At 41.6% G+C, this 13,984-nt stretch overlaps 1 protein-coding gene across 1 annotated transcript in view; it reads left to right on the forward strand.

The window, feature by feature from the left end:
• The window catches only part of LOC136879328 (tachykinin-like peptides receptor 86C), a 1,256,628-nt gene that overhangs the window by 773,941 nt on the left and 468,703 nt on the right, over positions 1 to 13,984 (forward strand). Inside the window, exon 5 of the mRNA XM_068229069.1 lies at positions 4,507 to 4,641. Coding sequence (XP_068085170.1) covers positions 4,507 to 4,641 — 135 coding nt within the window. The remainder of the gene's footprint in view (positions 1 to 4,506; positions 4,642 to 13,984) is intronic.

Below are 13,984 nucleotides of genomic sequence, written 5' to 3' on the forward strand. Positions count from 1 at the left end.
ACACACAAACATCACAGGTCTCCGGTTGGTAGTTGTGGCTTCAAGGTGAGATATACTGACACACACATCAATTTTTATATACAGTAGGCCACAACAGATATAGATAAAGCGGAAACATTAAATGAGCGCTGCGGAAAGGTTTTCTTAATCCGGCGGCACAGTTATTCGGGGACGATTTTGCGAAAACAAAGAATGATTTCCAAATTAAAGATTCATTATTGGGTTAAGGTCTTTCTAAACTCAGAAGAAATAAATCTTATGGACCAGATCCTATTTCCGGAGAGGTAGTTAAACTCAGGGTGAAGCGATCCTACCACACTTAATAAGAATCCTTAATATATCACTGAACAATACGAAGGTGCCAGAATATTGAAAATCGACCATTGTAGTTCCTATTCACAAAAGGGGTGACAAAAGCGAGTTGGACAACCACAGACTGGTAAGTTTGACGTCAATTGTATGAAAACAAATGTAACAATTAATAGTAGATTATATGAGGTTAAAACGTGATCCCTCTGGAATAATATTTAAGGGGCAGCATGGTTTTACGGAAGGCTTCTCCTGCGAAAGCCAGCTCTGTTCCGTATGTCAAGGTATATCGGATAAGCTCGACAATGGGTCAAGGATTGATGCAGTAGTAATTGATTTTGCTAATACATTCGATCTTGTACCCATGACATCCTCCTTAACAAGTTAGCGGATACGGACATTGACATCAGAGTTGTGAAGTTGACACGAGAACTCCTCAATGGAAGAACTGAGAGGGTGCGCGTGGGAGAAACGCTACCTTCTCCAATAAACATTACGTCTGGTGTGGTTCAGGTTAGCATTATTGGGCCAATTATTTTCATACTTTTCATGAATGATATATCTAATTCCATAAATTGTCCGACTCGTTGGATGAATGGTCAGCGTACTGGCCTTCGGTTCAGAGGGTCCCGGGTTCGATTCCCGGCCGGGTCGGGGATTTTAACCTTCATTGGTTAATTCCAATGGCTCGGGGGCTGGGTGTATATGCTGTCCCCAACATCCCTGCAACTCACACACCACACACAACACTATCCTCCACCACAATTACACGCAGTTACCTACACATGGCAGATGCCGCCCACCCTCATCGGAGGGTCTGCCTTACAAGGGCTGCACTCGGCTAGAAATAGTCACACGAAATTATTATTAGTCTATTATTCCATAAAATAGGAAATGCGCCTCTTTCCTGATGATTGCGTCATATACCTGGAGATAAAGGCAGAGGAGGATGAACTATTGCTTCAGCAGGATTTAGATAGACTGAAAAATGGGCGTGTGAAAATCGAATGAATATCCACAGCAGAAAAAGCAAGAAGTTGTGTTTCAGTAAAAAACAAATGATAGGAAGGAGCGATTACGAACTTGGAGGGGAAAGTGTTGTTGAAGTTACGTTACACTTGAAGGTGCTCAAATACGCAAGCATTGCTTCTGTATTGGTATTCAAAATAACTCCCGATGGGAAGGAAATCTCGCCCTTCAGTATGTCTGAAACAATAAATGTATTCTCTAGGACTTAAAATCCATAAACTTACTATTAATTTTGAACCGTGTGAATTACGTTCGCATTCTTTTGAAGGGTGTTCGGTATATATATAGAATTTTATGACATTTTATGCTCAAGATATCTGCACAAATGTGATCCATAAGCATGGACGGTTTCTCTTTAATGATGCTGTATATTACTGTCTTAGTTATGTAATCCTGTCCCATTCGAAAATAGTTGGTTCCCTGATAAGGTTTAGGACGGTCACATAAAATTGTCTCATACTTGTCTTTTAATTAATTCCTCCCATCATCCTTATATACCTTCGTACCCTTAAGGACTTGTTCCAAATCCTCCATCCACGGTTTCATTGGTATTCATCTCTGTATTGTATTTATTTTTTTAATTTTTTATTTTATGTATATATTTTGCAGAACGTGGATCGGTTATGGAAAGCTTGGTAGTTTGTAGATGTTATATATGGTTAGGGGGTCCCTGTTGTTTCACGTCCGTAGGTTTAAACTTAAGGTGCCCTACACGTGTCCTCCAGGTGGTGCTATGAAAGCAACATAACTGGGTGCCAGACAATCATTTTACACCTCCTGGCTGTACAATACATACTTACCCCTTCCTGTGACTCTTGGCGACTTGATATTAGTAAACTATTTCTCACTTTAATTGTAATTGTAAAAATCACAAACATCTTCCAAGGCCCTTTACGGCAAAAATATAATCAGTGTACATTCATTCATATCCTAAAGGCAAGGCCTTGTCGCTGCAAACACATTTGTCTCTCCTCTGGTGAGCGTTTCAGGTCAAATTATTTTTTCGAATTAAGTCTGTCCATCACGGAATCCAGATACTTCTTCCTCGGCCTTCCTCTTCCCTCCTTACCCAGAACTTTCCCTTTCAGTATATTCGTGAGGAATGTGTTATGAAGAAGTGTGTGGCCAAGGATTTTGATTTTCCTCTTTTCTACAGTGTCGATCAATTCCCTTGTTTGGTCTATTTCCTTAAGGACCATATTGTTTGAATTTTTCTCTGTCCAACTAATTTTCAACATTCTCGACCATATATACATTTCCATTGCTTCCAGGCGTTTTATATCCTGTTTTTCTAAGACCCATGTTTAGCAACCATACAACAAAACACCCCACACAAATATTTTGGGAAATTATTTCCTAATTTTAATGGTAATGTTCCTGCTTGTCAGAAGCTGTTTCTTGATACTGAAGGCTTGTTTAGCTAGAGCAATCCTCCTCCTGATTTCTGTGGAACACCTGTTGTCCTGAGTGATAATGCTTCAGTGTACAATGGTCAGGAATTTAAAATTAGACTTCGGTGATAGTTTTCAAATTTAAGCCCTGAGTTCCTGTAAAGTGGCCAATTCACAGACGTATTCGCTAGCCTGTAAGATGTGCAAACAAAGCGATGCCAGAAAGTCAAACGACGCGTTCACTCGCTAAGGTTCTCCGAAGAGTACTGAGTGCGCGTAATTGAGCGCTGAAAGTACGAGGCCTCAACGGTGAAATGTATCATGCTAAATTTATTGTTGTGCCAATTAACTGAGGCCGTGAGTCGTCTAATATATTGGATTGTAGAATGTATGACTTATATGTTACGAAAAACAGCCTGTCAGATACAGGTTGATCTTCATCAGACATTCAAACATCAAAATATCGATACTAATAAGGAATCTGGATATACGAAGAAGAGACCAAAAGATAAACGGTGTAATTCACTGCGTGCGTCGCTCTTTTATTTCGATCTTTCCCCTCTAACTGGACGTTAAGTAACACCTCTTGAGTCCGTATACCAAGCGGCGTAGCTTCAGACTGTTGTAGCGAGCCCCTGTGACAGTTTTCATGCGATGTGTTTTTCGACCGCTTCGAATTTTGTGATTTTGTGAACGGTCAACCAAGAAATCTACCTGAGAGTTTTTAGGCGAAAACCCAAGACTGTTCTGTTTAAACGGCCCAAGTTTGGCAGAACTGGGACTGGATCTTCCATCATGACAACGCTCCTGCTCACACAGCCATTTCTCTGTGTGATATTTGTGAGACACCGCGTGACATCGCTTCCTCGTCCAACCTACTCGCCAGACCTCGCACCTTGTGATTTCTTCTTGCTTCCCCGTATGAAAAATGAGGTAAAAGACTAACGTTTAGGTGACATTCCTAAAGTGAAGAGAGAATCGAAGGCGGGCCTGCAAGACACCCGAAATGTCAAGTATGAAAATGTTTTCTCCGAGTGAAGAAACCGTTTGAACAAATATTCTATATTAGACTTAATGAAGAGTAATTCGAAGATAACTAACGTTTTTAACTTCTGTATTTAAAAAAATGGTTCCCGATTATTTTTGGGTCCCTCCTTGTATATGAGGTAGACCTTCTTATTGGCTCACCTTCTATGTAATTGGACGAGTTGTATGAAGAGAGATATATGGTGCTGATGATATTTTTTATAACTAGCTTTACTTCGCACCGACACAGATAGATCTTATGGCGATGATGGGATAGGAAAGGGCTAGGAATGGAAAGGAAGCAGCCGTAGCCTTAATTAAGGTGTGAAAATGGGAAACCACGGAAAACCAGCTTCAGGGTTGCCGACAGTGGGATTCGAACCTACTATCTCCCGAATACTGGACACTGGCCACACTTAAGCGACTGCAGCTATCGAGCTCGGTCGGTGTTGATGAAAAAAGTTGTTTTGGCTCTAAGGAACTATAAGAATATTGTTAACATTAAGTCATTAATTATATTTTTCTAAACGTAATTATGGTGAATAATCCATTTCAAGATTTATGCAATATTTTTCGAAACGACTTATCAACTCTTATCGTTCTTACGGGCCATCAATATTTCGAATTAGGTGAACAGAAGAGAATATCAAACACGCATGACCTGTTGTACAACTAATGTCTTATGTATTGCCACATGCCCATTTTTATGGTGAATATTGGATATTCCCTCGACCTTCATTTTCTCTTTCAGATACCTTGCTATTGTACGCCCTCTGAAACCAAGGATGTCCAAAGTTAGTGCTCAAGTTACAATTGTCGTCATCTGGACGGCCAGTTTAATACTGGGGTCACCCTGCCTGCTCTACTCCAACACCATCGCATACAGGTAAGAGCTGAGAGCTGTTTGGTATAGGAAGTAATGGCAGTGAAGGTACAGAACCGGGTATATGTGAATATATATTAGATATGTTACATGAACTCGAATGTATTCTCTGGCTCTCTAGATTCTATGATTAGTGTATAGAATCCCATTGTCTATCTCTTGATCCTCTGTCTTACTTGGTAGGCATTAAAGGTTGGTATTGTGTAGTTAAAAAAACAGTAAATATAGACTAACACCACAAAACTTAAAATGCATTAAGAAATATATTTTATACGAAATAAATAAACTATCTACCAAATAATGTAAACAGGGTGTATTATAACTATACCGATAAAAAAATCAGGGATGCTCTTCGTGTAAGAACGATTGTGCAATCGGATTGAGGGATACATTTTATTTTCAAGAAAATTAGATTACATTGTTACTTCCGGGTGCACAATTCATATTGACGAACTTGCCTATTTGCTATGCCAGAGAGTCAGCCACTGACTGTTTTCGTACGTCAGAGGAGGGAAGGGCAGAGTGAGCAAGTGGGAAGTGACAGAGGTAATGCTCGGTGCACAGGTTTCTCGTTCGTTTCGAATAGTCACTTCCCAGCCCCAACAGGAAGTATACAGTTTGTTCTGTACAAATTGACAACTAAGTCTGCTGCATAAATAGAGAAGAATGGCTCCTTTTCGGTACACAAGCGAAGAAATGGCTCATATGCGGCTATCCTATGGCGCAGCAGTTGGGAGCGGGAGAGAATCCTCACGAATTATGGCATCCGGCACCCTAATGGGCGCCAACCTCATCATTCAACCTTCGCGTCATTGACAGGTGACTGCAAACCCCATATAATAAAATTTTACCAAGAATACGTACACCTTTCCAGGTCATTCGCGACACAACGCAGTCTGATCAGAGTCCAGGAATCACTGCTACACTGCTGTGAACTGTGTATCGAAGTAGGAAGGGGGGGATATTGAAAGTGTACTTGAATCAAACCATTGGACGTATTATTTCTTCGTTCAGTATTTCATTCCAATTACAATGGTGTGAGTAAAGTAATACACAATCGTGGGGGGAGGGGGCAGCGTTGCATCCTCGAGGAAGTTAAAAATAAAGAACGTTACTGCGACCAGCAGACGAGAGGAGAAACGATCTGGTGCATTCCTTGATTGACAAGTGCTTGTCTTAATTACAGTGTGTTTGTTTTACTGTGCGTGCAGTTACGACTGTTTATTACAAGAACAAAGGATATTGCCTGTAAGAGAAAAGGACAATCTTGTGGGAGTCGAACGAAGAACTTTGTGCATACGCGTGGAGCATTACCTCTTTGTGCATCGTACAACCCTCTTCCCCTCCCTACCTTTCTATTCCCTGAATCATGGACATGACATAGCAAATACGGCGAGTTCATCAATTTGAATTGCGTGTCCGGACGTAAAAGAAGTAACCTTATTATCTGGAAGAGAAAATGTTTTTCCACCAATCCGACTGCACCATCGTTCTTATTGTAACACGAAGAGCATCCCTGATTACTTTTATTTTCGCTATAATTATAAGACACTCTGTACATACATGTATCATATTGGTGGCTGCCCCAACAAGGGGTATCCAAGGATCGGCCTTCTAAACAATTCCAAAGAACGATGGTTTATGAAAAGAAACTCGGGATTATATTTTTGAACATATTCGGTATATGGCTATAAGCATGAGAATAACTTTTACCGACTTCATCATCAAGAGTACAAGTAATGATTTCCGATATTAAGTGAAGAAACAAGTACTGATAGTCAGAATGTTTGAAAAATGTATGGAAAAGAAGGAAAATGTACTATTTATAATTTGGAATCACATAAATAAAATCGTCCCATCGATACAACTTAACAAGGCGCCCCACTATCTAAAGAAACGACCTTATGTTCAAAAACACTCCACTCAAGAACAAAACAGCAAATGTAATTTATATCGACAGCAAATTATAGTTGGACGACACTGTAGGATGTTTTAAGTACTGGTGCCTGCGACTGGTCGGAAAACGGCGGCGAAAAGAGCGACGCACGGCCAGTTGAGAGTTAAAATTCTTCCCTAGAAACTATTGGTATTCTAATATCGCCCACATAAATAGATAACGAACAACAAAACCATGGCGGTAATTACGGCTCCGGCATCTGGGAGATAGTGGGTTCGAACCCCACAGTCGGGAGCCCTGAAGATAGTTTTCCTTCATTTCCCATTTTCACACCAAGCTGTACCTTAATTAATGCCACGGCTGCTTTATTCCCACACCCAGGCCTTTCCTCTCCCATCATCGCCGTAAGACCGGTGCGACGTAAAACAAATTGTAAGAAAAAATGTTGTAGTATAACGTGAATGATATCATCGTCATCATGGTGTGGTGAAATCGTGATGATCTCTCATGCATTAGCTGTAATTAAAACCTCGATCGTCTAGGTGAGAACTTGGTGAAGATTGTCAAGTCAGCTCTTCCGTACTCCTTGGGAATAGGCACGCCCGTTCAACACGATGTAGGTAACCAAGTTACGCGGGTAGCTGATATGCTGTCACTCGACATTGGTCTTCCGCATCCATGCTGGGAATATATAACGCAGAATGATCAATAACAGCATTGGTTCTACGACTTTATAACTAGTTTCACAGTTCCCAGAGACGTCTTGATGCTGAAACTTTGTCCCTTAGGTGTCGGTAACGTGCTAGGAAACCTGCCAACACCCGAGATCTCTATAAACACCGCAGTTCGCTATGTTTTATTGTGGTTTTCCAAACAGTCCTGAAGAAGAAAACTATTTTTTGCAACCCTAATAGTATCAAAATGATACCTTTTTGGACTTCCCATCTCCAAAGAATCCTATAGGCTATTATTATCAAGTACGAAGCAAATTTCCCTAGTTCAGCTCCCTAGATAAATGGTCGGTATAGTCAAGCGGATTTAATTACAGTTGGGTGATCCATGAAACTGCACCTTGTTAATTCCTTTGGCTTGGGGACTGGGTATTTGTGTTCCTTTTGGTATATAAACCTTGACTTACAAACATTACATCATAACACTGAAACACATAATAATCAACGCCTACAACTAGGCTTAAAGGAAAAGTAGTGATAACCTCCAAGTAATCAGAAATATGTCGGAGAAGGAGGAAAAATTCGAGCCAAATTCCTCAATGTTCCAGGACACGTGGAATTTTTTTTATATAAGTTGTTTTACGTCACACCGACACAGACATGTCTTGTGGGAAAGGGCTAGGAGTTGAAAGGAAGCGGCCGTTGCCTTAATTAAGGTACAGCCCCAGCATTTGTCTGGTGTGAAAATGGGACACCACGGAAAACCATCTTCAAGGCTGCCGGTAGTGGGGTTCAAACCAACTGTGTCCCGAATACTGGATACTGGCCGTACTTAAGCGACTGCAGCTATCGAGCTCGACCACGTGGAATCAGCAGAGGCTGAGAAGAATCACGTCCTTTGCACATTTTGAGTCGGCTGCACATTTTTTCCCGTTAAAATGAGTTTTCCTTCATGGAGGTTTTTGATGCAAATCCTTACGGCCACTCGGTGTAATCATGCGTATGAAAATTAATCGAATAAGCAAACTTGTTTTCAAATAATTTGATCCAGTAAATTCTTAGGAATCATCTGAAAGGTCATCGTAACCAGTTTAATGTTGGCAAAATTTATTTGTTAAGAAGGAAGCCATACTTTCCAGTGTCACTCTGTCAAATATCAGAGCTCTTCAGGACATTGTTAACAGACGTTCTAGAATTTAAGATCCTAAATATTAAATAGAGATAAACCTAAATATTATTTCTAAATATTTGAGTGGCACTTGATAGAATCTGATGAGTTTCTTTTAAAAAGGAAACGTGTCATCCTTTGTTTAATAGTGTGTATATTTTAACCATTGTTAAATATTTGATTACAGGTACGTTGAAGTGTAATATTTACACTGACTGAGCAAATGTCATGCGATAGCGGAGGACTAGTGCACAGGTGTGTTGTCTGCGCAGCACACGCCCCCTGTACCAGCGGCAGTTGTATAGGAGACCTTGTGAGCAGTGGCTGTGCATGTGACAGGTGTAACATGGAACGTCGTCGTGAGCTGACACAGTTCGAACGGGGTATGGTGGTCGGTGCCCGATGGATGGGAAGTGCGATTTCGGAAGTGAGGCGGGAATTCGGCTTCACAATATCAACCGTGTCCAGAGTGTATCGTGAATGGTTGAATGCGGGTGTCACCGTCCACAACAGACGAACGACCGGTCGTCCAGCCACCCTCGATGACCGTGACCGGTGGCATCTGGGACGGATTGTCAATAGTGACTGATGGGCAACCGTGCAACAAATCACGGCTCAGTTCAACACAGGCCGTGCTAGACACGTCTCCCAGTGGACAATCCGTAGGAACACGGGTTCTATGGGGTATGAGAGCCGGTGCCGGGTGCCAATGTTAACCCAGCGTCAATGGGCACTACGAGGCGCATTTGTCGTCAGTCACCAGGGATGGGCACTGGAACAATGGCGTAACGTGATATGGTTGGACGAATCACGATTTCAACTGCACCATGCCAATGGGAGGCACCGTGTATGGCGCAGACCACGTGAAGCGATGGATTCCGCCTTCCTCGGAGGTGTGGTCCAGGGCGCTGGTGCCTCTGTTGTGGTCTGGGGTGCATTTTCCTGGTATGGAATTGGGCCCCTTGTTGTTCTGGAAGAGACTTTGAATGGTACGCGGTATGTTGGGCTGCTCGGAGACCATCTCCACCCATTTTTTGCCTTCCAGCGCCCAGACGGTTTTGCGGTGATTCAAGATGATAACGCGCCGCCACATCGCTCCCTCATCTCCCGGGAATGATTCCAGGAACATGCAGCGAAGGTCCAACGACTGCCATGGCCACCCAGGAGCCCCGATATGAACCCTATATAGCATATCTGGGATGTTCTGGAACGCAGGCTCCGTGCCATGGATCCTGCACCCACGAACAGACCAGCATTGGCGTCGGCTCTGCAAACGATTTGGTGTCAGCTGCGTCTAGAGGACTACCAGGGACTTGTCGACTCACTACCACGGCATATCACTGCAGTTCTCGGGGCCAGAGGAGGCCCCACACGCTATTAGGTGACTATCCCATGACATTTGCTAAGTCAGTGTATATTTACTATAGTTTGTGTGTTCGACAGACTGACGAGCTTTAGTTACATTTGGAAATAAGTTTTTATTTTAAGTTTTTGTAAATTATTGCCGGGATGAGTAGCTCATGTGATAGAGCGCTAGTCTCCTGGGATCAAGTTGCCGAGTCCGATCTCGGCTCAGTCCGGTCCTATTTTAGGGTACTCATGTACATCAGCCTCGTGTCGGTAGATTTACCAGCACCTAAATGCTCGTTGAATCTCTAGTCTTCTCAGTCTTCTTGTAAGGCACAGAGACTTGGACCATCCTCAAACGTGATTGTGAACGGATAGAAAGCTTTGAAATGTGGTGCTGGAGGAAAATGATAAGGATTCCTTGGACAGCTCATCGCACGAACACATCAATCCTGAACCAACTACAGATAAAAGTTCATCTATCGTGTAAGGTCTCCCATCGGATCGTACGCTGCTTTGGACATATCATGCGCCGAGATGTTGAGGGCAAAGTCCAGGGAACCAGGCAACGAGGACTAGTACCAACGCGATGAATTGACATGGTGAACGGTCCCCTACAGAGTTCTCTCAGAGCAACCACATTGAAAGCTCTAGATAGGGAAGAATGGCGGAGTATGGTTCATCGGCTAGATGGCTGAATATTATGGTAGTCACGATGCCTCAGTCATGAGGGAAAACAAAGAAGAAGAAGAAAAAATGAACTCCTGTAGAACAACTCGGCATCCCCGAAAACCGCTAAAGTAGTTGGTGCGACTTTAAACTAATAATATTATTATTACAAATTACTGAAACCAATAATACATCTACTTTCCAGCGGCAATTTTATGGAATCATTTACAAGTAGTCATAAGTATTAAAATATAACGAGATGTACTAATTAAACATTTAGTGTGTCAGAACTTTTAAATACACTGGCGGAAAATATCCAAACACTATGAAGTAACGCATGTAGAACACGGAAATTTTAGCAATGTATTTGTCGAAATTATTTAATTGATTAAATGTACAAGTCTGCAATATCCGTGTGAGAAAAGCCATCGCAAATGTATCATACTGGTCCATTAATAACCGGTGTAATCGCCTGACTGTTGAAAGCAGGCATGCAAACGTGCATGCATTATGTCGTACACATGCCGGATGTCAGCTTGTGGGATGGAATTCCATGCCTGTTACACTTGGTCGATCAATACAGGGACGGTTAATGCCGGTTGTGGATGACGCTGGAGTTGTCCAATGATATCCCATAACTTACATGCTCGACTGGGGACAGATCGCGGATCGAGCAGGCCCAGGGAAACATTTCGAAACTCTGTAGAGCACGTTGGGTTATAACAGCGGCATGGGAGGGGGGGGGGGGTGCATTATCCTGTCGAGAAACACTCCCGGTATTCCTGCGAGAGTACCTTCTCGTGACCACTACTGCCAGAACGCATGCACAGTAGAGACATTCTTGCCAAGTAGTTCTGCAGTATCGCAGAAGGAAATCCACCTTCACGTAGCCATATAATACGGCCTCGTTCAAGCGCAGTGATCCGTTGATACTGGCCTCTTCGTCGTTGTAGAGGCGTTCTTGACCCACTCACAGTCCAATCTCACAGGTAACTAACGCTCTCACACAGTACAGCCCGTATTTGAAGCAAACATGATGTAGGCCTACAAGCGCCACGCTAATGCGATTTGCGGGAAATTTAAATCAACGTCATATTTCAGGTGTATAAACACAGCTACCAAGTTCATTAATCTAGCACAACCTCTTCTTGGTGTTTGGGTAGTTGTTTCCGCCAGTGTAACATGTCAGCACTGTAATACAATTTAGAATAAATAGCTTACGATCAATGTTTGAAAAGGCTGACTCCTTGAATGACTGGTCAGTATCCCAGTCTTCGACTCAGAGGACCGAGCGAATTGAACGCGCGGTTAGGGTCGCGTAGTTGTGAGTTTGAATTAGGTAGGTAGTGGGTTCGAATCACACCGTTGGCAGCCCTGAAGATGGATTTCCATTTTAACATCAGGAAAATGTTGGGGGTGTACCATAATTAAGGCCACTGCTGCTACCTTCCTAATCTTATCCCCTTCCCAACCTTGTGACGCCGAAAATATGTTAGTGCGACTTTAAACTGCTAGCAAAAAGGACATTCATTCAGATCGTCCCGGGTTCGACGTGGTTTACAACTGTGTATTATGAAATCCTATAGCTCAAGAACTGGGTGTTTGTATTCGTCTTGATACACATTTCTTCATTTGCATGAAACACACCTCACATCAAACCAATAGAAAGTGACGCAGTGGAGTGAATACATCATTCCATACAGAGTTGCCGTCAGAAAGGACAGTTGGCCGTAACACTGAGCTAAGTTGGAGTATAATATTAATAGCAATTAGAAGGTGATGATCAACATTAGAACGACCAAACCAGTCATTTTGACGGGTGAGGTCTTTTCTAGCAGTAAATCCTACATATTGTGTAATATTCAGCCAAAATTGTACAGCTTTTAATAATTCTTTATGATATTCGTACCATATTTTTTTTTTAAACTTGTGTAGCTTTTTACGCTTTAAACTTGTATTGCTTTTGTTGAGATACTAATAATATCAAGACAAAGTTGGAATTCAAGAGGAATATTTGGGCAAATATTAATTTATAGGACAAGGAGTTAGGGATTCAAAAATTTATCCAGGGAAATTTTCGAGAAATGTCCAAGTTATGTGAAAATATTTAAGAAAAGATCTATACAATTCATAGGGAACCTGTCCCCTGGACGACAGACCTATATGTAGATCCTTGATTGATTGATTGATTGATTGATTGATTGATTGATTGATTGATTGATTGATTGATTGATTGATTGATTGATTGATTGATTGATTGATTGATTGATTGATTGATTGATTGATTGATTGATTGATTGATTGATTGATTGATCGATCGATCGATTGATTGATTGATTGATTGATTTGTCTCCTTACTTAGAAGGAACATCACCCGTCAAAATAACCAGAAGATAATTAATTTGTTAACCCATGTCAAATACCGTTTTCTTGCTGTTGTGAAAAAAGAACGGAGGTCACGTATTTATAGGATAATCCATCAGATTTCATTACAGCAGCTGTAACAACGACAAATTATGATATCCATTACAGACGATTGTTGCAAAGGAAAAGTTTATCCACAGTGCGTAACAAATACTGTAATTCGATTATCCGTCATAACTTGGTTTCCTACACTTAATAATATTAAATGACGTGGTATAATTGTTTTCCGTATAACGCAGAAAATTATTACAGTATTGAGCAATATATTCGTGATTTCAAAACCACAACCTACACTTATGTTTCACAGCTGTCAAATTGACGGGTCTTGGACATTCAAGGTATGCTTTTAATCCCGGTCCTCGTAATGTTAAGCAAATTATATACCGTGAAAATTTCATCGTAAATATGAAGCGTAGAAAACAAAATATTGGCTTACAAAATTATCAATGACGTATAATCCACCCCCTAATAAATATTAATTTTTGTTGGAAGTTGCTTTACGTCGCGCCGAAACAGATGGCAGCAAAGCGATTGGAAATGGCTATGAGAGGGAAGAGAGCAGCCGTAGTCTTAATTAATTAATTTACAGCCCCAGTATTTGTTTGGCGCGAAACTGGGAAACCATCTTCAGGGCTGCCGAGGGGGTTCGAACCCATATCTCCCAAATGCAGATATTATTATTTTATGGTTGATAACATTCCCTTCATTAGCTAGCTAAATGCATATCGATTGACGCAGAATACACATAATGAAGATGGAAAAGTGTGAGAGCATTAGCAAGGCACGAAATTTGACTAGTCACTTACGGCTTTGTAAGTATACACCGAATATATGTTAAACATGCTACCCTATCATCCTGAACCCGTGGACATAATCAAGAAACAGTATTGGAATCACGTATCTCACGTTTAAGTTGGAGGTCACGTTACTGACTATTCCCGTTAATTGGGACGTTTTCTGTTGTGCCGGGGAATCTGGCGAAGTGCTTTCCCTTGTTAATTCCACGAAAGCAGCGTATTTTGGTCACACCTACTTACATGACAAATACAGCGTGATAAATCTGATCATAGAGGGCATTGTACAAGGAAAATGAAGACGTTGTTGTTGTTGTTGTTGTTGTTGTTGTTGTTTTGGTCATCAGTCCATAGACGGGTGTAACTCAGCTCCCTA

Source organism: Anabrus simplex, chromosome 8, assembly GCF_040414725.1.
Source record: "Anabrus simplex isolate iqAnaSimp1 chromosome 8, ASM4041472v1, whole genome shotgun sequence".
Classification (NCBI taxonomy): domain Eukaryota; kingdom Metazoa; phylum Arthropoda; class Insecta; order Orthoptera; family Tettigoniidae; genus Anabrus; species Anabrus simplex.